General features: G+C 49.6%; 1 protein-coding gene across 1 annotated transcript in view; it reads left to right on the forward strand.

The window, feature by feature from the left end:
• Positions 1-27304, forward strand: part of ITGA11 (integrin, alpha 11) — a 131976-nt gene that overhangs the window by 52996 nt on the left and 51676 nt on the right. The window contains exons 3-7 of the mRNA XM_011940337.1: positions 11634-11734; positions 16589-16680; positions 19547-19661; positions 22658-22785; positions 23934-24082. Coding sequence (XP_011795727.1) covers positions 11634-11734; positions 16589-16680; positions 19547-19661; positions 22658-22785; positions 23934-24082 — 585 coding nt within the window. The remainder of the gene's footprint in view (positions 1-11633; positions 11735-16588; positions 16681-19546; positions 19662-22657; positions 22786-23933; positions 24083-27304) is intronic.

The raw sequence follows: 27304 nt of genomic DNA on the forward strand, positions 1-27304 counted from the left end.
TTATACTGAGAGTGGCCCTCGGTGCCTGAATCCAAAGAGGGATGACCAATGGCAAGAAGTTAAGAATCCCAGAAAGCAGGTAGGGGCAACCTGACTGGGGGACAATGCTGTGCTTGTCAACCATGTGGGCGTCTAACCATCTGTCCGTACTTAGGACCACTTTAAGTAGAGGGGTCTCTGGACAAGTGAGGCAAGAAGGGAGGGGACTTGGAAAGTCAGAAAGGAGGAACAGGGATGAACCTGTTGAGGATGACTCTGCCACAAGCTCCATGAAGGCAGGGACTTGTCTGTGCCTCCAGATCCCACCTCAGGCCCAGCCTTCATCATGGAAGCCAGCATAGAAATAATGCACATGAGCGCCGGCACCATGCGCAGCCCTCCCTGTGAACCCCAGCCCTTTTTCACCTGAGTGACACCTATTCATTGTGCAAGCCTCTGTCCAGGAGTTTCCCACTCCAGGAAGGCTCCCCAGACAGCAGAACAGGAACCCTTCCTCTGTGCCCTGCCACACCTGAACACCCCGCTTGCGGCATGTCCTCCACACTAAATTCATCGGGTACAGGTCTCCCTGCCCTCAATGGGCTAGGGGTGAGGCTGTGCTTCATTCATCTTTATGCTCACAGAGCCCAGCACATAGCAAGTGCTCCTTAATCACTTCTTTGAACGGAGCCTGTCCAAGTCCCTCATTTTACAGATGAGGAAACTGAGGCTCAGAGATGGCAGGTGACTCACCGTGGGTCGCTTAACCCATCTGGGGATAGATTAGAGATAGCCACGCACGTGTCAACAGGCCCATGAACAAGAAAAGAGTATCTGCCCTTTTAAGTCCAGGCCATCTCCTTTTTCTATGTTACCCAAATCCCTGTGGCTGGTGGACACAGCTGGAAGAATGAGGGTATCAGTTGTGCCTCATCCTCTGCCTGACTGCGTGATTTGGGGCCAATTGTGACATTCTCTGGGCCTTGCTTTCTTCCCCAGTCCAGTGGGAATATCTTCCTTGCTGGACCACCTGCCTGGCTGTGGTTTGCTGGAGACAGTTAGGTGTGTACACCTCACTGGCCATATTTAAAGAGTCACCATCCTATTCATGAGCCAAAGCAAGCACACCGGCCCGGATCAGAGAGCAGGAAATGCTTAGGCCCGTTTCCTTCCTACCACGCAATGGCTGAGAAGCTGTCAGACTCACACATACCAGAAATTAAAGCTGTACATTCTCAGAGCTGAGAAACATCTGTCCAAACTATTGCTGTGTTTATGTTTCATTTTTGGAGGAGAAATCTGCTATAAAGTGGAAAGAAAAAAACCTCTGAGCATGACTTGGAAAAATAAGCAAGGGTTTGTCAGGCATCTTGCAAAGAGAAGGGCGAGGGGTTACACTGCATGTCCAGCCTCTCTGGGGGAGAACAGACGACAGCCACCTTCCTGAGAGAGCTGAGCCAAGAATTTACCAAGCCTGGTTGTCCACCTGCGGACGGGACCCAGAAGAGCTCGGCCCAGCTGTGCTGCCAGATACACCCCAAGAAGCAAAGTGAAGACTCAGCTTGTCTTTGCAAAATGAGCAGCTTCCTCCATCATGTATTCACTCAGCAAACAGTGGTTGAGCCTTGACTGTGTCCAAGGGATTTGACCAGCACTGGGGGAGGATTTGAAAATGCATCAGGGTCTCTCTCTCTCTCTCTCTGCTCTCTATAGGCAAATTATCTAGAGGAGAGAAAAGACACAAACAATAAAGGTATAAACAAAGCTTCATAGGAATTGAAAGAGCTTTCAGCTAAGAGACCAAGGAAGGCTTCCTGGAGGAAGAGGCACTGAAGGGTGGATGGAAGGGGGATAGACTGAGAGTCTGAGATGAGGAGTTTGCTTATGCAGAGGTGGGAAGGAGAGAATGCAGGCAATGTTGAGAAACAGACGGATGAGTAGCCGCGTGTGACTGGCATTGGGGTGTGAGATGGGGAGGGGTGCTGAGAGGCTGACACTTGAATGTCAGACACTCTAAATGGCACAAGTTGGCTACTTTTATTCCACATAGTCAGTGGCAGAGGTTCTCATTTTCCCTCCAAATGGGTTGAGAACTTCCTTTGCAGTCACCTTCCCTCACTCTTCCCTCTTCTCTTCTAAGCACTTCTGCAACTTAGGAAAGAATTACTGTTTGGATGTCAGCTGAGGTGGACCTAAAAGTTGTCAAGTGCAAACCAGAGACCCAAATGTCGACTATGAAGTTGACGTTTGTGATAATGCTTGTCAACAGGTGTGTGCCCAAGCCGAGAGGGGCCACCTCTACGTCCAGGCATCAGGATAGCATGTGGGCTTTGGATTTACTGACTTCATGACTACCCATAGCTACTTACGCATGGAGGCCTTTTATTTATTAGTATTGATAAAAGATATGCAATAGAAATTTTTTTACTTTTTATTTTTTAGAGACAGGGTCTCTCTCTGTCACCCAGGCTGCAGTGCAGTGGCATGATCATAATTCACTGCAGCCTTGACCTCCTTGACTCAAGTGACCCTCTTGCCTCAGCCTCTTGAGTAGCTGGGACTACAGGCACATGCCACCATACCCAGATAAGTTTTTATTTTTTATAAATGGGGTCTTGATATGTTGTCCAAGCTGGTCTTGAACTCCTGATCTCAACTGATGCTCCTGCTTCAGCTTCCCTAGTAGCTGGGATTATAGACACGTGCCACCATGCCCAGCTTCAAGAAAAATTGTCCAAAGTACCTGAATGTCTATCAATAGAAAGAGGAATGAAACTGTTTATTTCAGTATCCCTGAACAGGAGAATGGTTAAAAAGTGTAACACTGTGCAACCACTATAAAGAAGGAGGCAAAACTATATTATCTATCTATACCAGGCCCACCCTGAGGCAAGAAAGTAAACAGAGGCTCTGGTCCATGACCTGCCATCTTTTCTTCCCACCTCTGGTTCTCTCTCAATAATTGGGGGGCATTACACATGTAGACACTCCAGCCTGCACACCCAAGCTCTCTCTACAGCCCTGCAAATGGCCACTCCTTGGCTACTACCATCAGAGGTATGCTTCTCTATCAGAAAGACAGGTCTAGAGGAGAGGCCTGCACAGGCCCTGGGGCCCTGGACTCAGGCCCAGGCTATTTGGGCAGGAGATTCCAGCATCCCAACCACCCAGAGTATGAGGACAGTGGCTCTAGGTGTCCTGTCCTTTTGATCCCTAGGACTCCTCATCCCGTAGGAAGGGGTGCAGCTAGAGAAGGGTTGGAGCAGAACCAAGAGCAGGGGCCCTAGTCACACAGTCTAAGGGGGGCATTGATAGATATTAACACAGAAATATGTCCACGTACAAAATAATTAAATGGAAAAAGCCTGTTACAGAACCACGTATGTAGAATGATTCCAGTTTTTAAAATGTGGATGTCCCCCAGATTGTCTGCATCTCTGCTGCTATAGTAGTTTTCCATAGAAGGCTGGATTGAGAAGGGGAGGGAGAAGGCTTTCAGTTTTACTTTGGGCCAGGCACAGTGGCTCACGCCTGTAATCTCAGCACTTTGGGAGGCTGAGGCGGGCAGATCAGCTGAGGTGGGGAGTTCGAGACCAGCCTGGCCAACATGGTGAAACCCTGTCTCTACTAATAATACAAAAATTAGCCAGCATTGTGGCTCATGCCTATAATCCCAGCTACTAGGGAGGCTGAGGCAGGAGAATTGCTTGAACCCAGGGGGGTGGAGGTTGCAGTGAGCTGAGATCCCGCCACTGCACTCCAGCCTGGGCAACAGAGGGAGACTCTGTCTCAAAAAACAAACCAAAACAAAAATATTACTTTGCACAGTTTTGCAACATGAACACTAGATAACAAATGTGTATTACCTTTAATAAAAAAATCAGTTTCTAATAATACTTTTTTGAACCAATTAAAGTATTATTTATTACATATTTTCTTATGACCAAAAGAAATACAACAAATTTTTCAAAAATAAATAGATAAAATCAATCTGGGTGAGCCAGATGGTCGGAGATGGCTGTGGTCATGATCCCCAGACACAGTGGAAGTTCCCAGGGTAGAAGTGCTGCTTCACTTGGCCAGAGGGCCTCCTACCTGCTTCCCCAGCAGATCCTTCGAACAGGAGGATCTGCAGATTCCTGGGCTGTGTCCCAGACTGGCTGAGTCGGAACCTTCTGGAGGTGGGATTCAGGAACCTGCATTTGCACCTCCCCTGGCGATCCTGATGATCAGCAAGGGCGGAAACCACTGCCCCTTAAAACCCTGAAGGGTGAGCAGCCCAGGTATAATATTCACTCCCTTTGGGTAGGTGAGAACACTGAGGCCCAAGGCAGTTAATGACCTTGGCTTCCCCTGCCAGAGCTTGCTCTATTCGCCCAGCTGGGTCAACCCATATTGGAAGACAAAAGCAAGCAGCTGGCAGCCAGTGGTCCCAAGCTGCAGGCTACTGGGTCACAGGCATCCCACGAAGCCAGGTGATTCACCAGTTCATACAAAAACTGCATTCCAGGATCCACTCTGTGCCAGATGCTGTTCTGGGTGCTGGGGTATTTGTGGCTGCCCACTTGACCAGCAAGAGCCTAGCTCCCTTGGGGCTTAAATCCTATAGGGAAATAAGGACAATGAAAAGTCATACAAAGAAGCCAACATCAGACACTGCAAAGCACTTGAGGAATGCGAGGCAGGTTAGTGAGACAGAGAGTGACAGGTCTTCAGGAAAGGCCACTTTGGGGAGCTGGCCTTGGAGATGAGCCCTAGATGATGGCGGAGAGGACCCGCTTGTGCACAGTGTTTATAGCAGCCCAGGTGAAAAAAGAGAGGAGATCCATGAGGTGATACAGAGCCTCAGAAGGCGCGGTGAAGAGGGTGGATTTTGTTGGCATGGATCTGGGGCTTCGAGCCCAGTGAGAGTCGCCATGCCTCTGTTTCCCCCATATAAACACTTCTCATGCTTCTCAAACTTAAAAGCGTGCATCAGTGTCTCCTAGAGGGCTTGTGAAAACACAAACGCTGGACCCCACCCCCAGTTTGAGCCTCTGTTGATGGTCTGGGGGAGGGTCCAGGGAGAATTCTCTTTCTCAAGGGAGGGTCAGTCATTTTATTCCGTTCTGCCCTTCGACTGATTGGATGAAGCCCATCCACATTAGAAAGGGCGATTTGCTTTCCTCAGCCTACAAATCTAAGTGTTAATCTCATGCAAAAAACTCCCTCACAGAAACACCCAGAATGATGTTTGGCCGTATATCTAGGCACCCCGTGACCCAGTCAAGTTGACACATAAAATTAATTATCATGTATATGTCCCTGTTTAAAATGCACACAAAGGTTTCCAGTGTCTGATAGGACTTTATGGAGGGAGAATAAGGGGCTCTCATTTCCCCAGCCCCCACGAGGCCAGGCCTCACCAGATGTGTGCGTCCAGGTGAACCACAAGCCCCTGCAGTCAGCCCAGGAAGACCTGAAGGTGCTAACTTCTCCCCTTGGGCAGATCCTGGGCCAGATTCTCCATCTACACCCAACCCCCAGTTAGGGCAGCCCCGGGGCCCCCACTGGGCAGGCATTTGGACTTGCTGTGCTCAGCGCTTCCCCAGCCCCATCTTGAACCCATTAGCCACCAAACTCACAGGGGCTGGAGGAGATTCCATTTTCCATGGAGAGAGAGGGAGAGAAAGGCCTCACTAAAGGAATAATCTCCCTTTGTTCCCTCGAGCTCTCTCTCGGCTCCTCCAGTGAAACCCCTCCCTGATGCCCCTATCTAATTTCAGAAAAGGAAAATGAAACCAGGAGAAAAAAGAGACAAAGGGCCCGTGTGGGTTTAAGGGGGCGGGGGCTGTGCTGAGAGAAAGGAACAGGTGAAGAAGGGAATGGGGTGAGAGAGGAGAGAGGTGAGAGGCCCCTGTGGGGACAGGCCCTGCTGGCCTTAGAGAGGGCAGACCTGGCTCCTCTCTGGGCACTGAGCTTTGCAGTTCTTCACAATGGGAAAAAGAGCACAGGACGTGGAATCCTGGCTGTGAAACTGATCAGTGTCTCTCTACAGGCTCATCACACCTACATTCTGAGCCTCAGACACAAACTGCTCTGCCAGCCCCAAAGCTGTCCTGGAGATCAAAATCAAGTGCAATTAAATTGCATTGAAAGTGATTCATTCAAATGAAAAGGATAACCAATGATAATTGGATTTCCCGGGATGTGAGGTTGAGGCTTTGCAGAGGGAGGCCATGAGGCCCGTCAGGGAGAGGATTGAACCCACATTCTTCCCTTCCTAGGCAGTCCGTGCCAGCCTCTGGTCCTAGGACCTCCTCCAGAGGCAGACCCATTCTTGGAGGTTCCTTCTTCCTTCCCCTAGCATCCAGTGAACTTGGGTGAATCCAGTGAATTCATGCCCTTGGGCTCATTTCATCTGCTAGGGAACTAAGCTGCTCCCGCCTGCCTCAGCAGACACAACCCCTGTAAAAGTCTGACAGGGCCTAGAGCCCCAGCCCTTGCCTCTGGGCTTTCTGCCCTCCATGGCTTGGGAGAAGCACTACCCTGGGAGTCAGGACACCATGTACTAGTCTAGTTCTGCCACTGCCTGCTCTGAGGCCTCAGACACAGCACTTCTCATCCTGGCCTTGGATCCCACATTTGAGGCTGGCCCAAGGAACCTGCATGTTTCCTCCCAGCTCTGATGCTCTCTAGGCCTGTTACCAGGTAACCAGAAACATCTGGAATGCCGTGTTCCCTGTCTAAGCAGCTGTTGGAAGTGGGATGCACGTAGGACAAAAGGGTTTCTCTTCCCACAAGTCTGGGCCAGGGGAAAGTTGTATGCATTCACTTAAACAACAAGAGAGAAATAATATACATGGTGCTGGCGATTCCACCCACCCCTCCCTCAGTAAGTCCAGGCCCCAGGTGGAGCATGAGCTAGGGTATATGAATCTGCTCCTCCCTTGTTGGTCTTGGTTGCCATGTTTTTCTTATAGCATAATAACATATGGAATTTCTAGGAGTAATTTTAACTATGTGCACGTTTTTGCCTTGTACACTCCAAACATTAGGATGTTTTCAGTTATAAGTACCTAAAACCTCACAGACTTACTATGCAGTAAAAGGTAGTCATTGTGCCTATGTCTGAAAAGTCTAGTGGTAGTAGGCTTCAGGTACCGTTTGATCCAGGGGTTCACAGCATCAGCAGGACTTCAGCTCCTTCTCTTTATGCTTCTCTCAGCTCTCCCGCTGTCAATGCATCAGCTCATACCCCTCATCATCACAAGGTGACTCCCAGCAGTTCCAGGCCTTGCATTCACTCACTACGGCATCCAGAGAAAAGAGACCACCCTGATCCCTGCATCCCAAGCACAAGTCTTGAGATTCACTTTGATTGGGGAGATTTAAGTCTTTGGCCCACCCTGACTCAATCACTGCAGCTGGGGGATAAACTGTCCTAACATGAGCTATGTGCTGCATCCCTGCGACTGGGAATACAGTCAGATTCCCTGGATCCTCAAACAGAAATGAGTACTGTTGAGAAGGAGGAAATGGAAATCAGGGAAGCAGTCAACATTGACTTTAGCATGGAAGCTGGGTCACTCCATTGAACTCCTATGCGTGGAAAGTACTCGATTTCTCAGCAACCCTCTTTCCAAGGATTGAATTTGGGGGCTTCTCTTAGGTCTGAGGCAAAGCCAAAAGCTCCCACAGTTGCTCCTGCTGCAGACTGTCTTACAGAAGGTTAGGTCGGTCACTGGGCACCTCTTTGCCAAGTGCCTTCAGGAACACCCTACGCTGGTGCAGCAGGGCAATCCAGGACACCTCAGACCTCAGGGAATCATGACATTACAACATTGGCCACACCAGACAGCAGGGATTACATGCCAGTTTATATGAGAAAGGGCAGGGTAATCACCGAGGGCTTCCTGGAGCAGGTGGGAATTTATGCTGGATTTTAAAGGGATGGTCTCCAGGTTGGGATACACACACCACAGGGACTGTGCTGGACTATATACTGGAGTACAGAAATAAAATAATGTGAGTTCTATTTAGGTTAATATTTTATCTGAAAAAAATAGAATTACTAACATTTAATATACAGTTAATTAAAATTGGACAGTTTATGCTGGTATAATTTACACATACACTTACACATAATTAGGGGTACATGTCATCTTTTTTCTCACAGGAGATTGAAGTTTAAAAGTTTAGAGACCAAAACTGCCTGGAAGAATGGAGCTGAGGATAAGCAGAATTCAGGATGAGTCCCCAAAGGGCCTTGTTGGAGAGGGTGTGAGGTAGAGTCAGGTGGGAGGGCGCTGGAGTCAGGGGACCTTTGTCTTAGCCTGGGTCGGGCAGGGAGCCAAGGACCCCAGCACAGAGCAGGGCCACGTCCAGCCTTCCACAGTGGCAATCTCCACAGCGAGCATCCTCTCTCGGCAAGCCCCTTCTTAGAGGTTGGTCACCAGGGAAAGGGTCCTACAGGGCTGTGGCCGGAATGCCTCGTGCCCATTTTCCCATCCACCGAAGCCCTGCTCCCTGTGCCTCCGCAGGAAGAATGCTGAGAGCCCGCAGCCGGTGACTCACAGCACACAGTCCATGGAAAGGGCCGGATGCTCGCAACGACCTTTGGGGTTTGCCGTGCCGTCTGGTGCCCACGCCGGGAGGTATAGGGTATCAAGCCCCCGAGAGACGCAGCAGGCCCTGAGGCTGCAGATGGCTATATAAGGCTGAGGCCACAGGGGGTGGCAGGGGCTGCCAGACCCCAGGCAATTTGGCTGGTCTCAGTGGTGACGTGAACATTTTCCCTGCGCTTCGGCAGTTATCCCCTCAAACTGAGACTGAATCATGTCCTCAAAACCTCAAGCCCAACAGGCACACACAATGCCCAGACTCAAGAATAAAGAGAAGGGCTGACCCAGGCCCTCCTTTCATGGCAAAGAAACATTTGAGACAATGCAGAGGAAGGAGTCCCAAGAGAACTCCAGTCCCGGCCCTGCCACAAACCAACTCTGAGGCTGGGTCAGCTCCCCTCCTGGGGCCTCAGTTTCTGCATCTGTATTATGGGGACAGTAAGCGCTGCCCTCCTACCTCGTGAAGTACTATGGACTCCCAGAGAAATGAGGTCTGGGAGAGTAGAGATGGGACCCAAGAAATAGCCTTTGTTCTTTGAAAAGGACAAAACCGGTCTCATTGCAAATTCGAGGTCTCAGTGACTTAGTGAATTTACTGCCAGATTGTCCCATCTCAGCCACTGCCAAGACACATGACTTCTGGGAAGTCACCAGTCTTTGCACGTAGCTTGCCTACATATGGCCCCTTCTGTTTCTCGTTGCCTTTTTTTTTTTTTTTTTTTTTTTGGAGGGGGATGGAGTCTTGCTCTGTCACCCAGGCTGGAGTACAGTGGCATGATCTCTGCTCACTGCAATCTCCTTCTCTTGGGTTCAATCGATTCTCCTGCCTCAGCCTCCCAAGTAACTGGGATTACAGATGCCCACCCTGCCAAAGTACTGGAAGTACAGGCGTGAACCACTGCACCCAGCTGGCCATGGCTTTTCTAATCTAGAACATGCTGCACCTGATTCTCCCAGAGGCATCCTGAGAGGTGTACCTCTATCCAGCAAGAGTGCCCAGGAGGACCGTGTCCCTCAGGAAGACCTGGACATGTGTCAAGTTAACCTTGAAAACCGGAGCAGCCCCAGAGAAGTAAGCTTAGAGCCCAGGGTTCTCTTACTGACCTTTTTCTTCCTTTCTCTCACTTTCCCTCTCTCTCTCTCAAGGATGGAGCAGCCTTGACCACACAATCACTTGCAGAATTAAGTAGCCAAAAATCACCTCGTCTAGACAAACAGATTTTATGGGTCCAATTAATTCCTGCCAGTCAAAACTAGGCAGGCTTAATAAGGGGATATATATAGAATCTGCCAGCATCTGGCTCCCCAGGGGAGAAACCTCAGCTCTTATTTCACAGACGCTTAATTTCAAACAGTGTTCTGTTAACTCCCGCTTCAGACCTGGCTTTCCTTCCTGACAGTGTCAAGGTGGACCAGGGTGGGGGGAGCAATGGACCACAAGAAGCCACTTAAGTCCCGTGCAGCCCGAACCTCCCGGCCACCTCCTCCCAACCATCTAAGTCAGCTGGCGTGCAGTAGCTTCTTCTTTGGGCCATGTCACCAGGCAGTGGGAAGCTGCTGGAAGAGCAAGGTTAAAAAGCTCCGGAAAGTCCCCCCTGTCACCGTGTGCCAGATCCCACCATCATCTGTTCTCTATCCCTTGGGATCGAAAGCCTTTCAGGGCTCTTGTGGGCTGTGGTGTCCCCTCCCATAGAGTACCACTGTGCCTGGGGAGGGTTACTGCTCTTCGCCTTAGTATATGGCCTAAGTAGAGAACTAGACCGGCACCCAAGGCCTAGAGGACCCCAGGTGTGCCAGAGTCGCGTGCCTCAGACACAGTGGGCAGGTCAGAATCCTGGGACACTCTGGCCCCCCGTGATGGAGCTGCTTTCTGGTGGGTGGGAGATGAGGCATAGAGGGCCCTGGGGAGCACTAAGGACAGGACCTGGGGACCCTCCAGTCTGAGGTAGAACTCTCCCCAGCATCAAGGAGGGTGAGTCCACAGCCACACCTCCAAGGTCACAGGCTCTTCTTCCAGGGCACGGCTACTGGGGCTTGGCCAGGCCAGGAAGGAGTGGCTGCTCACTTTTCTCTAGATACATGTAAGTAAGTAAGTCAGGTGCGTTAGTTCCTTAGGGCCGCCATAACAGATGATCACAACCTGGGTGGCTTAAAACAACAGAAACGCATTCCCTCAGAGTCCTGAAGGGCGCAAGCCTGAATTGCAGCAGCACCAGGTCCACACTCCCTCCGCAGGCTCTAGGCTCTAGGCGAGAATGCTTCCTTGGCTCTGGTGGCCCCAGACACTCCTTGGCTTGGGGCGGCATCTCTCCTAACTCTGCCTCTGTCTTCTCAGGTCTCCCTTCTCCCCATGCCTCTCCTCTGTGTTTCCTCTTCAGGACACTTGTCATTGAATTTAGGGCCCACCCAGATAATCCAGGATGATCTCAACTCAAGAACCTTAACTTAGTTACATCTGCAAAGACACTTTCTCCAAAGAAGGTTGCAAAGGCATAGGCTCAAGGCAGGAGCTCCCGCTGCACGGCAGCTTCCGCCCACTGGCTGCCTTGTCCACCCAGACCCACTCTGGGGCACCAGCTTAAAGGCTTCCCTATAAGATGAAGAATGAGGCCCCTTTCAGGTAATGACAGATGGTCAAGACTCTGTGGCTCCAGAAACATCATTCCTTTGTCAGAATGACTTCCATTACCACTCTCTTGTCATTTGACAAACTCATATTCATCCCTTAAGACCCAGCTCAAACATTGTCCCCTCCTCCACCAGGGATTTGCCTCCATCCCATTTGTTGCGGAGCCCGTGTGGTCTTCATCTCTGTACCTAGGCACGGGCCTAGAATGGGCCACAGATCCCATGACTTTATGCTGAAAGCCCAGCATCCCTCCCCTAGGGAGACAGTGGTCCCAGCCTGAGGATCTGCATGTGTTCACACCTCCAGGGTTCCCTCCCACCCTCCCCACCCAGCTTCACCTCCACACTGCCCACCAGGCTCCATCCTCTGCCGGGAAGGAGTACCTCCCCCAATGTCTTTGCTCATCTTCTCTTCCTTCCCAGGCTGGTCGTGGGCGCCCCACTGGAAACCAATGGCCACCAGAAGACGGGAGACGTGTACAAGTGTCCAGTGATCCACGGGAACTGCACCAAACTCAACCTGGGTAACGTGGGCTGGCGGTCTCTTCACAATGAGGCCAACGGTTGTCTAACACAAGGCAGGCTCTGATGCACGCCCATGTCCACGGTCACACTGACTGCTTCCTGCTACCCCACGAGGTGACCCAGCTGATGTCACTGCCCCCGCATTCCACATGAGGAAGCTGAGGCCAGGGAGAGGAGGCAACTTTCCCACAGCCACACAGCTTGCCAGGGGCCCACCAGGAATCAACACAGGCCCTAGCTGTCCCAGGCCATTCCTCTTTCTGACTCAGCCACTGCCCTTCAACTCAAAGTTTTCTCTCCCAGGAGAAAAAAAAGGACTTCCTGTCTTTTTCCTGATTTTGAAATAATAACAACAATAGCTAACATTCAGATATCTTAGATAATGTTCACCATGTGTGAGGCACATTTGGACTCATTTAATCTTCACAACACCCATATGGGATTTAACCATTTAACAGACGGGTAATGACAGCATACAGAGGTGAGGGGACCTGCCCAGGGTCACTCAGCTCACAAGGAGCAGGGCTTGGAGTCCAGTCCATACAGGCTATGGCATCCCTTTAACCACCATGCAACACTGCGCTTCGGAAGCGCAAGCCTTTCCTCACTGAAGAACTTTCAGGCATATTCTGGAACAGGGAGATGCTGCGAACAGCCCCCAGCCTCCGAAGCCCTCCTAAAATCTACTCATGTGTGTTTGCATGCATGTGTGTGTCTGCTTATGTGTGTGCAAACATGTGTATCCACTAAGCACACACACCAGTCCACTAAAGTGCTCCCACTTGTCCTAAAGGTCAGACAGAGGCTGGACCATTGCTTGCTCTGCTCTAAGAAGGGAGAAAAAGTTCCATTTTGGCTGACAAGCTGCAATTCTAGGCTTTACCCTGGAGGACTGACCTTCCCTAGGACCAGGACCCTGGGCCTTCCTCCTTCTAGGAGGGGGGCCCCTATCCCAGAGCAGTGGAGTGGGGCTCCCTGGGAGATGGCAGATGGGAAGGGCAGCAGGGTCTCATGGGAATGGCAGAGATTCAAGAGATAAGCTGATGGACGAAAAGGTCAGCATCCAACAGAAAGCCCAAAGAACTCCCCAGGGCAGCCAGCTGTCTGTCACATGGTCCCGGAGGCTCCCGCTGTCCACATCTGCGTCAGCGCCATGGGTGGGAAGTTGAAAACCCAGCACAGCTGGGGCCCAAGCTTCAGTGAGGAAATTGTCTAAGGGAAGAGGGTGCCTGGTGGGTGGCGTATGGTTCCAGGTCATCAGCACCCTGAGAGCACAGGCTTCTGAAACTGGCCATGCTAGAGTCCCCTTCCAGCTGTACAGTTTCTTTGCTGTGTGTCCATGGGGAGTTCACATCCTCTCTCTGAGCCTCAGTTTACTCATGTGTAAAGCAAGGAGGCTGGACTCAACAACCCTTAGGATCCATTCTGGGTCTAATCTGTTCTCGAACTTTTAATGGGCAGCTAGCATGCTCCAAACACTGTACTAGTTATTAGGGATATGGCGGGAACAAGAGGCCAAGGAAGGGGAAGGTAATAGGGTAGGCAAATTAGGAAGCAGGATAATTTTAGGCAGGGATTAATGCTGTGCAATAAACCAGGCGCTGTAATAAGAGTGGCTGGGGGTGGTGGAAGTGGAGAGGGATTTCTACCTTCGCAAGGTGGTTGGGGAAGGCCTCTCTGAGCAGGTAGTTTTTGAGAAGGTTATAGGTGGCGGTGGAGCACTCCAGACAAAGGAGGGGCAAGTGCAAAGGACCTGAGGTAGGAACAAGTCTGCCCTGTTGGAGAAGATAAAGAAAGGCCATGTGGTTGGGACAGAGGCAATGAGGTTGGGGGATGGTGGAAGAGTGAGCTCTCTGCTCAGGGCCTCAGCCACCGAGAGAAGCTTCTGGTCCAGGCAGGGATGTGGATTCGTGAACCAATCTTTTTTTTTTCTTCTCTGTTGCAATGTGGACCCCATTTCTCTCTAGAGGGAGGAGGAGGCATAAAGCCATCAGACCCTGGAAAACATTTTTGAGCTGGGGCACAAGCCCAGGAGGCAGTGGGTAGCAAAGTGAGCTGGGACAGAGGAAAATTACTCTTCATTTGAGGTGTGGTTCTCTCTCTCCCACTGAGAAGAAAATGCATGGCAGAAAGAACATCTGTCAGTTTCGCCCCACAGTGGAAAATGCAAGGCTGGGAAACCTGAGTCCTGGGTTTTCCTATGGCCATTCCAGGCCCTGGGCAGCACGGTGCCAGGAATGTTCTTTCTTCTTTCTCCAGGGAAGGCTAAGTGGGTGTCAGTCATTCACACCTCAATGGGAAAGACTCTACCACTGGCACTGTCCCTCCAACACCTGGATAAAGTCAGGGTTTTCAATGAGGGGCGGGGGCTGGGGGAGGTGATGTGATTCTCAAAGCCAGGCCCTGCGTGGGGAGAGGCTTGGGCCCAGGACCCTCACCCATACCTGCTGAGGAAGGCGTGAGTCTCTCCCACTCACAGAGGGGTAGGGTAAAGCAGGACTTGAACCTGAGTTTGTCTAACTCCAACACAGGGATCTTTCCTCCCCTGCCCCTCTGTCTCAACCAGCTGCACAGTTTCACTACAAACGTCAGTCCCAGGGGAGAGGGAGGAAAGAGAGAGGCAGGGTGGTGAGGGCTGAGTCCCTTACATAAATGGAGGGCAGAATTCTAGCCAGAAGGGGGAGAGGGTTACCCAGCCCAGTGGAGCATGGAGCTGCCCCTCTAGTTCCCACTGCCACCATGATGCCATTAGATGGGAAAAAAAACAGGACTCAGGATGAAACGTCACATGGTCTGGGCTAAAGATCTTGCTCTTTAATTTCCCAGCACCTAACTGACTTGTTTTTCTAAGACCACCAGAGCGAGCACAAAAGAACCAGCAAGTAGGCAAAGGTCAGGAACAAAACTGCAAGTTTATTTTGGTAACCTAAGGTGTGGGGAAGAAGTCTGTCGGCCTCCGGCAAAGAAGGCCGACAGAGTCCCCCCCTCGTGGGGCTCTCGGGCGGGGTTCCTGCATCCCGACTTCAGTGGGGCTGGAGGAAGACCGGGTGGCTCACTGGCGGAGAGCGGCTTTTCTAAGGAGTGGGAGGGCAATAGGCGGGGCACGGGCCGTGTCGGGGGCGTTCCGCAGATGCGACCAGGTAAATCTTGGTCTCTTCGGATTGACGTAACCTGGTGCATGCCCAGTTGGTCTGCACCTTCCTGGGTCGCCGGCTACATTTTCGCGCGCGCGGGAAAAGTTGGGAGGGGGGGGGAGATGAAGAACCCGGAAGTGCACCATCTTGCCTCTGTTCGTCCAAACAGTAACCTTGTGGCAGTAAGTAACCCTCTCTATACCTCGATGTTCTCATCTGTAAAATGGAAATGATGACCCCGGGTCTCCCAGGACCATGAGGGGTCCTGAAAGGGCAGGTGTGCGCGGTGCTTTGTAGATGATAAAGCATCTCAGAAACACCGGGGCTTTACTGTTACTTTCTCTCGTGCCTGTTTGGACAGACAAAAGAGAAATCAAGCCCAGTCATTCTTAGCACAGTCAAGAAGGTCAGATTTCAAAAGGAGCTTTTCTTCAAACTGAGGAAAACCAAAAAGGCGAAACAACAAACACTGCGGCCCCCATCCTCCAGTCCACAAAACAGTCCGTGTCTGACAAGCTGGGCTCTGCCAGCAGCCCACACCCAGACTCCCGCACCAGCTGCCCTTCCTGACCTGTGTGTCCCGGGAGCCAGGCCGACTCTTCACACTTCCAGTCACTGACACAGCGCGATGCAACCCATTCTTGCTTGAGGCTTCCTTAGAAATTATTCCTCCCATTGCTTGAGTCTGGGAGTTGGAGATTGCAGTGAGCCGTGATGGTGCCACTCCACTCTAGCCTGGGTGACACAGTGAGACCCTGCCTCAAAAAAAAAAGAAAAGAAAAGTAAAGAAAAGGAAGGGGAGAGAAGGGAAAAGAAAAGAAAAAAGAAAAGAAATTACTCCTCCCCCAGGCAGGGAAGCCATCCAGAGCTGTTCACACTGCAGGTTAGGACTGGCACACTGTAGCTCCCTAGCCTCTCCCACTCCCTCTTCCTGTACACGTGTGCGTGTGTGTGCGCACACATACACTAACACACTTCTAGGGAATTCAGACTCACTTCCCTTCTTTCAGTGGCCTCCAGGATGATCTGGTAAAACCTTAAGTGATGCAAATTTTTTTAATTCTAATCTGCTGCCGAGCCGACCCTCTCCCTACTCCCAGCAGGCTGATAAACGGGCTCCTAAGCACCTCTCTTGGCAGCCACCTTCAGAATGGCGTTCCTGGGCAAGGTCTGGTAGCTCTGGAAGGCTCTTGTTGAGTTGACTGCCTGTTACCCATGAGAGGGAACTCTCTCAGCTGTCACATGTTGGTTGTTCAGATGAGCAGAGAAGCGGGCATGGAAAGAGTTGGGCACAGGACTGGTTACGTGTGGATGGGGGTCGACTTGGAGGAAAGCGTGGCAGGGGAACTGCACAGAAGAAGCCAGCCCAGGTGGGATGCCGTGGCATGTTTGGGGGCACACAGGGGAGTGGGGCTCCAGTCGGATGGCTGGAGGAGGAAAAGCTGTGGGGCTAGGAGATGGAAGGCTGGGTGAGTGCTTACTGTGTGACCTTGGGCAGGTCGTTTGGCCTCTCTGAGACTCAGTTTTCTCATCTCACAGGTAGTTGTGAGGAAGTCCTGAAAGTACATCTGGGGAAGGCCTTTTGTAAACCCTGAGAGCCAGAGGTCCCCAGGGTCAGGGAAAATCGGGGAGGCACCACAGGTGACTAGACCAGCAGCAGGCTCTGGGCAGAGGGCAGGCAGGAGGGGGCTGCAAGCTGAGCTTCTCTCCCCACCCCAGGAAGGGTCACCCTGTCCAACGTGTCCGAGCGGAAGGACAACATGCGCCTCGGCCTTAGTCTCGCCACCAACCCCAAGGACAACAGCTTCCTGGTAAGAGCCACCTGCCACTGCTTGTGGTCAGGAGAGGTGGGGGTGGAGCATCTCCTTACACACCCTCATGTGCATACTGTACACCCACTCCATCCAAGCTGCCTGGCCCTGCGCGCTCCAGGGAGCAGCTCCCCCACCAGCTCCCTGCTTACACCATTCTGGGTGGCAGGACCCTGGGTGTTTTGGCAGGGACAGTCCAGGCAGAAGACACAATTGAGCCCTGTTATGTGCATACCCCGAGGAAGGGAGGAACAGCCAGAAAAGGCACAAGAAAAAATACAGATAGCCAACAAGTCTGATGGGGGACTGTCCCTTCCCTTGGGGAGCTAGTTGTCTGGGCAGGAGGTCAAATCTCTGCTCTAGGCTTGAAAAAAGAAGCAGGCTGCACCACATTCCCAAAGAAGACTTGGAAGGGATGCCTTAAATAAGTAAACACAGATTTACTACAGCCAAGGGAAGGGCTACACAGCGACAAGCCATTTCAACTATCCAGGATTAGATGAAGAAGGCTGGAGGAGGTTTCTGTTTTGTTTTTAAAGGGACAGGCCTTCGCAAGGAAGAAAGAAAAGGGGATGTCTGGGTTGAGGTGGTAGAAACATTCATTCATTTAAACAACGATGTTTCTGAGCACTTACCATAGTATGTGCTAAGCCCAGTGCTGGGCACCAGGATTCGGCAGTGAATAGAGACCCTGCCCTGCTGGAGCTTACACTCTGGTGGAAAGAGGCGACAAGCAAATGAGTAATGTCTAACAGGACGCTGGGGGACAGACAGCAGCAGGCCCTGCTTACAGGTCTCTGTTCTGTGCCCAGGCAAGCACGTGTGGGTTCTGCACACAGTAGCGAGTGTGGGCGGCATGATGGATTGGCACTGCCTGCCCCTTGCCACCACCTTGGAGTGGTGCCTTGAGTATGGGCAATGCTTGGGGTTCAAACAGGATCCTTCTGAGACTGATGGTTCCTAGAAACAGTTGCAAGAGAGGATTTCAGAGAAAATTTACCCCAGAAAGCCCAGTACAAATTACTACCCATTTTTAGATGGGGGTGCTTGTGTCAGTCTTTGTTCTTGTCTATTTCTACTGACAAATGAGACATCTGGGGCATGAATCACAGGACAAATTAGATCAGACAAATAAGACAAGAAGATAAGAAGATGACTGGGATGCAAGGGGACTTGAGTACATAGTGGCTCTGCCAGGGAAAGTCATGAGGTGCCTTGATGTATATTCAGCCCACAGCCCTTCATTAGCCATAACCAGGGGCAAAGCAGGACCACTGGCCCTATCCACACACATATCCATCAGGGGCTTTGTCTCTACTCCCTTTTCCCTCTCAGGCTTCTTATCACATTTCTTCTTCACAAGGTGGTATGAAGGTCTGAGAGGAATGGTGTGATATATTCTCTGGGGCCTCTGTGAGTAGGTTAATCCTTGGTTTATAGTCACCTATTCATTGAATCACTCATCAGTCAATTCCCCCCTCAACAATTCATTCCTCCATTCATCTATCCAACCATCCATGCATTCATCTACCTATCTGTCTATACATCCATCCACCCTCAATCTCCCATGCAATCATCCATCTTTCCATTTATTCCTTCCTGCATCCATCCATCAACCTCCATCATCTATCTATCATTCATCCACCCATCAATTCATCATCCATCCATCATCCATCCACTTATCCATTCATCCATCTATCCATCCACCCATTCATCCATCAACCATCTGTCATCCATCCATTGTAATTCATCCACCCATTCATACATCATCTATCCATCCATCATCCATCCACTTATCCATCCATCATCTATCCAGCCATCATTCATTCACCCATTCATCCATCATCTATCCATTATCCATCATCCATCCATTATCCATTCATCTATCTGTCCATCCATCCACATCTATCCATCATCCTTCCATCCATCTTCCATCCATTTATCCATCCATCCATTCATCATCCATCTATCCATCATTCATCCATCCAACTACCATCGACTTATCCATCAATCATCTGCCTATCCATCCACTTATCCATCCACCCATCTGTCCATTCTTTATTCCCAACCCCCCCCACCACTTCCAAACATTATGTACAGCAGCTTCAACAAAGTACACACATAAAACATAACCTTTAAGGTCTGGGCTTAAAAATAAAGTAATTAAAGAAAGGGATTGGAAGTAGAATACTTACTCCCCTAAACCAAAGGAAATTACAGCACAAAATTAGCTCTGGGTTTCCTAATAGCAATGGAAGCATGGAGCTGAGCTTTCATTTTTAATGACAATGACTCTGAGAAGAACTCATCACTCGGTCCTTCAATGGGGACTGACGTCTCTGTTTTTGGTAGAACGTTTCACAGAAAGGATACAGACATTCTTCTCTTCCCCTGCCCCAATATGAGCCATGGTATGTTTTTGGGACCCAGTCCTAGAACTTCGCCCAGGAAGGCCTTTCAGGCGACCTCTCAGACAGAGGAGTTATTCTAATGACCCTTGAAGGGTTCACACCCACGAATGAAAAGGCTTCCCAGATCCCGTGTGATGGATGGGTGAGTGGGGTGGACAGGTAGTGTGAGGAAGTATCATATTCCTAAATGATGAGATGGAGAACGGAGCCTTGAAAAAACAATGAAAGAGACTCCAAGATTAGTTTTTCTCCATTAGACCTGAAACTAAAGGAACTAGTACACATTGCAGCAAGAGAGAGTTCAGTTAGACCCAAAGACGACCCCTCACCCCCTCACCCCTCAGATAGGAGAAGTCTGTCTTGGGTCATGGAAGAGGGGACTGGGCCTCAGGCCATTGGACCTGGATCTTCTCTGAGGCCCCTCACTGACTAGGGGTCTGCACTGTCCCCCCTAGGCCTGCAGCCCCCTCTGGTCTCACGAGTGTGGGAGCTCCTACTACACCACAGGGATGTGTTCAAGAGTCAACTCCAACTTCAGGTTCTCCAAGACCGTGGCCCCAGCTCTCCAAAGTAAGTGGTTTCAAATCTGCAACCTCAAGCTGAGCAGTGGACGGTCCAGAGAGACTTGGGCCCTGAGCACCACAACCTGTGGCTAGAAAGCAGCATTTGGACTCTAGCCCTGCCCTGCCCCAGCTCTCCGAATAACCTGGAATGTATTACTCCACCTCTCTGGGCCTCTGTGGGAGTCATAATCCTGGCCTCCCTCTCCCAAGTGTGATAGTGAGGAGCAAATGAGCTAAGGTTTCAAAGACAGTCCCGGCCTCAAGGGAGGCTCACTGCAGAAACCCTGGGTATACAGGAGGTTACCTGGCGAGCACATGCAGCAGACAAGCTGTGCACTGCACAATTCTGGGGAAATTGTTCGCTTAGACTACCATGTGAATGGCGCCCCCTGATGTTGTGCAATGCAGTAGCCCTGTAGGTGAAGGAACAGGGAGAACAGAAATCTCCTTGGTAATAGTTCCACCAAACCAGTGCTCCTGGACAGCAGGGAGTTCTGTCCAGCTTGTCCAGAGCCTCATGGAACATAAAACCTCTTGTTCATTGCCCACCCACCAAGAAAACCTGGGGAATTACTGCTCAGACCCTGCCTCCCACAAGCCCAGACTTCTTGGCACTGAGCCTCACTGTTTCCTCTGCACTAAATACCATCACCCAAGCGGCTGCTGCCTGTTTTATGGAGGGTTCGGGAATTAGCACCTCTGGCTTGCCGGCAGCCGCCCTCCAGACAACAGGGCCCAGTCTGATGGGGCTGGGGAAGGGAGTAGGAGGAAGCATCAGTCCAGTAGGGGCAGAAAGGTGGTCCTCCTGAGGGACAAGGAGACGTGGATTCTATTCACACAAAATGACAGAGGAAATGGCAGAGCCAGGGCACAGGAGGAGGCCTGAGGTCAGGGTACGTGAGGGAAACACTGGGGAATGTCACCACCCCTAGAGCTAGTCCCTCCAGGCCAAGATGTGACCATCCTACGGTCCCTGAACCTCATGTGATGGGGGCCTCCTCACCTGGCTGACCAACAGCATTGCTCTGAAGCTTATCAAATGCAGATTCCAGGGCACCCCCACATAGGTCCTAATTCAGTAGGAGTATGTGCATGCATATGTGCATGCGTGCATGTGAGTGTGTGTGTTTTTAAGCTCCCCAAAGGAGTATTCAGTCATGTTTAGGAACAGTAGCCCTCAAACCAGTTTGTTCCCAAGGTGTCTTAAAAAGAAGAATTTGAAATTGTAATAAAGAAATCAACAGTAATAAATACATTCTAATAATAAAACTGGCTTAAAAATATAAATAAAAATAACCTGTTAAAAGATTATGAACTCCTGCAAATCAAGGCATTTCTGTCTTGGTCACCCCCACTGCCGCCTGCACCATGCAGAGCTCCAGCACATAGCAGGCGCTCAGTCCACGTGTGTAGAGCCGAACTAAACCAGAAAAGGACAAATGTATGAGGCTCTGCCAGGCCAGGAGTGTCAGATCATCACGTGCTGTATACAGTATGCAGATGGGACAAGAAGTGGCAGAGCATTCAAGTTGCCCAAATGATTCTAAAATGCTCTGCTAAACACAAAGCCTGCAACAGGCGTCCCAACCCAAAGCCACCCCCACCTTCCTCTGTCTGCTCAGCACTGACTTTGACATAGTGCGTCTTCGAAATGCAAGAATTACTGGAACAGTTAACACGCAAAAGGTTCATGCAGCATTGTTATAAAGTAGATTTTATAGCAGTATAAAAACTCACCAATAAAAATGAGCAGATGCCCAGACACAGAGTGTATGCAATATTTCAAAGTAACTCCAACAGCTGACAAACAGAAATAAATTACTTAGATTTTAAAAGAGGAGGGGTTTTTTTTTACATTCGTTATGGCCAATGTTTTCTTAATTTTCTTTGTTGATTTTCTTATTCCTTTTAATTTAGTTTTTTTGTTTATCTGTTTGTTTTGTTTTGTTTTGTTTTTGAGGCAGAGTCTCACTCTGTCACCCAGGCTGGAGTGTAGTGGCCCGATCTTGACTCACTGCAACCTCTGACTCCTGGGTTCAAGCAATTCTCATGTTTCAGCCTCCTGAGTAGCTGGGATTACAGGTGTGCATCTTGACTCCTGGCTAATTTTTGTGTTATTAGTAGAGAAGGGGTTTTGCCATGTTGGCAAGACTGGTCTCGAACTCCTGACCTCAGGTGATCTACCCACTTCGGACTCCCAGAGTGCTAGGATTACAGGTGTGAGCCACCACTCCCAGCCTAATTTAGTATTAATATTACAAGAGCATAAAGCAATCTTTATATTCAGAGGCAGAGATAATGGCATGAGAGCTTGACCTGATGATATCAGTACCATATTAACTCAGTGGTCTCCTTAAAAAAAAAAAAAAGTGAAACCATGATCAGCTCAGATTTCCTAAGCATTTGCTTTGTGCTTGGCCCTTTAGAATCATCTTCTCATGAATGACTCTAGGCAACTCTTTACTATCATTGTGCCTGTTTTACAGAAGAGAAAACTGAGGCTGAGCGGTTTCATGACTGGCCCTAGGTCACACAGCTAGGGAGTGCCAAAGCCAGGAGTCAGTGTGATGCCACATCCCACATTTCTAGCCACAACATCATATCTCCCTCCTAAAAGAAATCCATTCATTAGGGCTGTAAGTGGTAAATACCGCCTGCTCATCACAGCAAAACAAACGATAACAAGGTACTGATTTGAGCAGTGCTGGCTGCCTCGGAAGCATTGGCCAATTGGTAGTGGTCAGTCCCTGATTAGGAATAGAAGTGATCAGGCTTAATTTAAGCTTTGTTCAAACAGCCAGCAGAGTGGTGGGACATAGCCAGGACTTCCTGGGCTCATTCACGTTGCCCAAATAAATGTCCAGCCCAGGGACAGCTTCCCAGCCCAGGGAATTACACACATGGAGCAGAGTCATTCATTCGTCCTTTGAACAATCATCCAGAGTATCAGAGACTCGCAGACACTGCTCCTTGGGTAGCCATAACTGTGTCCCAACTTCCCAGGGTGCCAGACCTACATGGACATCGTCATTGTCCTGGATGGCTCCAACAGCATCTACCCCTGGGTGGAGGTTCAGCACTTCCTCATCAACATCCTGAAGAAGTTTTACATCGGCCCAGGGCAGATCCAGGTGAGCATCTCTTGGGCCCTCTTCTGAACAGGGCCACCCAAACCTATGGCAGGTGCTGCCTTAGGTCTAGGCGAGATCTATGTGTGCACAAAGGAGGTGTAGGTAAGAGGACAGCGGTAGTAGGGCCAGCCGGCACCAGGGCGCTGCAGCTCAGGACACTCCTCTCCAGTGCAGCACATCAAATGACAGTTTGGGGGAGGGCTCACTTCACAGGTCAGACATAACACACCACCTATGAAGACTTAGACAAGCTAAAAAGTGAGAAGGAAGGTGGGAATGGTTGAGTAGATGCTAGAGCCCTGTTGAGTGAGGTACAGGGGAGAATTAGACATATAGATCGTGGAGGGAAGATGGCAGGAGAGGAGGTGAGGGCTGCTAGGCTCATATATCTGAAATGCTGCCTGGCTAAAGCGAGGTAGATTCATTCCCTTTTATTCTGCCTGAGTGAGGACTAATGACTAGAAGTTATTAAATAGCAGATTTCAAGTCAATCTAAGAAATTATTTGTAACAATTAGGGCTGTTAAAAAGGGAGTGGACTTTCTCATGAAGTAATGAGTTCCCCACCACCAGAAGATCATCCTTTAGGGTATCATGGGTGAAAATCCAGCATTAGAAGGGCACGTGTGCCAAATAAACCGTGTGGGCTCATCCAATAGGAACGTTTCATCGTTCTATTCCTACCATAGGTCTTGAAGCTTTTTGTTTATTTTGAAGCTATTAATATCGTCATTATTTTATCATCCATGGGGATAAAAGAACCTCTTCTCTAACCAGTTTTAAGGAACCTCAGTTTTGGAGTTTGGTAAACACTGTGACCTTACACCCACACTGTTCGTAATATTTTGGACTTAGATTCTCTGCTCCGCTTTTGTTTTCCTAAGAAAGAAGCATAATTGTTGGGCCTTTCTTTCAATCACAAAGTCTCCATTCTCTATATGCACCCCTTCTTGTGCCACCAAGCTGTCCATTCATTCCCAGAACTTTGCAGAACCTACTTCCCTTTGGCTGTGGTTACTTTCTTGCAAAGGTCCTCAGCCCTCCTCCCTTCTGAATTATCACACAGAAACAACTCCCGGGGATCCTCACTCTCAAATTCTAAGTTTCAGGGGGTCAAAATGTTCTGTTGCCCTCTCCTCTACCTTGCAGGTTGGAGTCGTGCAGTATGGAGAAGATGTGGTGCATGAGTTTCACCTCAATGACTACAGATCTGTAAAAGACGTGGTGGAAGCTGCCAGCCACATTGAGCAGAGAGGAGGAACAGAGACCCGGACGGCATTTGGCATCGAATTTGCACGGTAAAAAAAAAAAAACGTAGAAGAATTGTAGTTATCTATTACCATGTAACATACTACCACAAAATTTAGTACCTTGAGACAATAATTTCTTAATTCCTCAGAACTCTGGGGTTTGACTGGGCTCAGCTGGTTGGTTTTCTCTTGGGTCCTCTCAGGTGGTTGCAGTCTGGTGTCACCTGGATCTGTTGTCATCTCAAGGTTCTCACATGACTGGCAGTTGTTGCTGGCTGTTGGCTGAGAGCTCATCTGGGACTGGTGACCTGAGCACCCACATGTGGCCCTGTGGCTTGGTTTCCTTGTGGCATGGCAACTGGAGTTTTAGAGAGAGTGTCCCAAGAGTGAACTTTCCAAGAGACCCAGGCAGGACCTGGGAGACTGCCTGTAACCTTGTCTCAAAGTCCCAGAATATGACTTCTGCCACATTCTGTTGGTTGGGCAAATGACTGAGCCTAGCCCAGACTCAAGGGGAAGGGAAGTTGGTTCTGCCTTGATGGATGAATAGTGAGGTCATTTTGCAGAAGAGCATTTAGGATGGGGAATACTATTGCAGCCAACTTTGAAAAATAGCTTCTGCCACAGACACTCTATAAGAAGTAGGTTCTGTGAGGGTGGGGTCTTCTTATGGAGAGTTAGTCATCAATGGAGTAGAAAGAACGCAGTCAAATCTGACACCTGAGACTATAGAGTAATGAGGCTGATTCCTTAAAAATCACACCAGAACTTGGCTGGGCGTGGTGGCTCACACCTGTAATCCTAGCACTTTGGGAGGCCGAGGCGGGCAGATTGCCTGAGCTCAGGAGTTTGAGACCAGCGTGGTGTACATGGTGAAACCCCGTCTCTACTAAAATACACAAAAAACTAGCCGGGCGAGGTGGCATGCGTCTGTAGTCCCAGCTACTTGGGAGGCTGAGGCAGGAGAATTGCTTGAACCCGGGAGGTGGAGGTTGCAGTGAACCAAGATGGTGCCACTGCACTCCAGCCTGGTGACAGAGTGAGACTTCGCCTCAAAAAAAATAAAATAAAAAAGTAAAATAAAATCACCCAGAACTCACTCCTCCAGATAAATGTTATCCCTAGACGTTGTCCATGCAGAAGTCTGCATGCTTATTCCAGTAATGTTGTTGCTCAAAACATGGTGGCCATCCCCCCACTGAAATTAGCCGATTTTAAAAGCAATGCCCCAGATCTCTCGAGCCAAGACCTAAACTCATAAGATGACTGTGTCAAAGGCATTTAGATTTTAAATGTCTAAATGTTACACCTATAAATATGAGTTCTGCTACATTTGTTGAGACCACAGACCTGTTACCTTATGATCCCACCTTATGTAGGGTTAGTTGATGTGTTTTTTAAAAATCCACAATGTAAGAGCTATTGAGGCCAGGTGCAGTGGCTCAGACCTGTAATCCCAGCAGTTTGGGAGGCTGAGGTGGGAGGATTACTTGAGCCCATAAGTTTGGGACCAGCCTAGGCAAAACCATGAGACCTCATCTCTACTAAAAAAATACAAAAATTAGCCAGGCATGGTGGTGCATGCTTGTAGTCCTAACTATTCAGGAGGCTGAAGTGAGAGAATCACTTGAGCCCAGGAAGCAAAGGCTGCAGTGAGCCAAGATCACACCACTGTACTCCACCTAGGCAACAGAGTCAGACCCTATCTCAAAAAAAAAAAAAAGAAAGAAAAGAAAAAAAGAACTATTTAGTAGTATTGTGATTTCGTGTGCTCAAAAGATTAAGATTTTTCCAACCTCATAACTCTTTACAATTAAGTCATTGCTTAACTAGCGTGTTTCTGTTTGCTGATAAAAGTTGCTCAAGCTTTTCCTAAATGAGCATTTCTCCATGTGAAAGTGGCTCTCTTACTCATCCTCACAAGGAATAGGCCATTTTTCTGCTTTTGTTTTGCCTTCATCAGGGTAAGACCTGAGACTCCCAGCAGGCCCTTGTGAAATGGCTGGGGCAAGGAAGGCAGCCCATAACCACCAGCTCTCACTTTCTCAGTGTGAAGCTAACTGACTCATACAGGAATAAAACCCACTATTTGGACCTGACTTTACAACTCACCAACCTCAGGTCAATTATTTGTGTGTGACTCACCAGGTAGTTTGAACCATCCCTGACTCATGAGCACTGCTGAGGTTGCAATCTTCACCTCAAATGAAAGTCGAAATTCTGATCTTCCCAACCTGCCAAATTCAAGTCCCAAACTATAGCTGGTGACTTTTAAGGTGAAAGGTTTTCTGTCCTCACTCAGTTTATTCTTAATGCATTTCTTTTTCCTACGCTCCTACGAAAGGGCAAAGATTCAGGCCATGAACATGAGGGCTTATGAAGATGTCGGTAACCTGTGGGTCCTGGCTGTGGCGGCTCACAGTCTGATGGGAGGGCTGTGACAAGTGTTCACCCTAACCCTGACTCAGTGAGGATGAGAGAGGGAGAGGCCCCCATGGAGGGGCCAAGGAGAACTGCCAGGAGGAGGCGGCACTGGACCTGTCCTGGGAAGACCCTGGGATTCCAACAAAAAGAGGTGAACAGAAGACGTGCCACACAAGACATTCCACCCTGATGCCAGCAGAGGAGAGGGAAAGTCAAGGAACATTTGCATTCAGAGATGCACTCCTCTTGACCACAGCAAGGGGTTCATGTTGGTGGGAAGTGAGCCATGTAAAGATGGTGGGAGTGATGATGTTGTAGTTAAAACCAGCATGGGTGGCCATAGCAGGTTCTTGAGTACAAGAGTGTAATCACCAGATATACACGTTAAGAAAACGAGCCTGGCAGCTATGTACAGCAGGGAAGCGGAGAGGGCCCCTGAACAACGTGGTGTGATTCTACCTTTGGCCACATAACACTTTATTGAGCATCTACTATGTGCCTGTCACTATTTTAGACACTAGGGCTAGATCAGTGAACAATATAGGTACAAATGCTGTGCCCTCGTGAGCCGACATTCTAGAGAGAGAGGCAGACAATAAACAAATAAATAAATAACATAGCATACTAGAAGGAGATGAAAGCTATGGGGAGAATGAAGTGTGGTAGGGGGAGTACAGCAGTTGCAGAGGGCAGGTACGGAATCAGCATGAACAGGGCGGTGAGGAAAGGCTTCCCTGACAGATGACCTTTGACTGGAGATTTGAAAGGAGGTGAGGGAGTTGTTGGCAAGCAGATGGCTGGGAGGGAACAGCTCAAAGGCTTGGTGTGCCTGAGGACTCCAGATCA

The sequence above is a fragment of the Colobus angolensis genome, unplaced genomic scaffold (genome assembly GCF_000951035.1).
Source record: "Colobus angolensis palliatus isolate OR3802 unplaced genomic scaffold, Cang.pa_1.0 Scaffold19, whole genome shotgun sequence".
Taxonomy (NCBI): Eukaryota; Metazoa; Chordata; class Mammalia; order Primates; family Cercopithecidae; genus Colobus; species Colobus angolensis.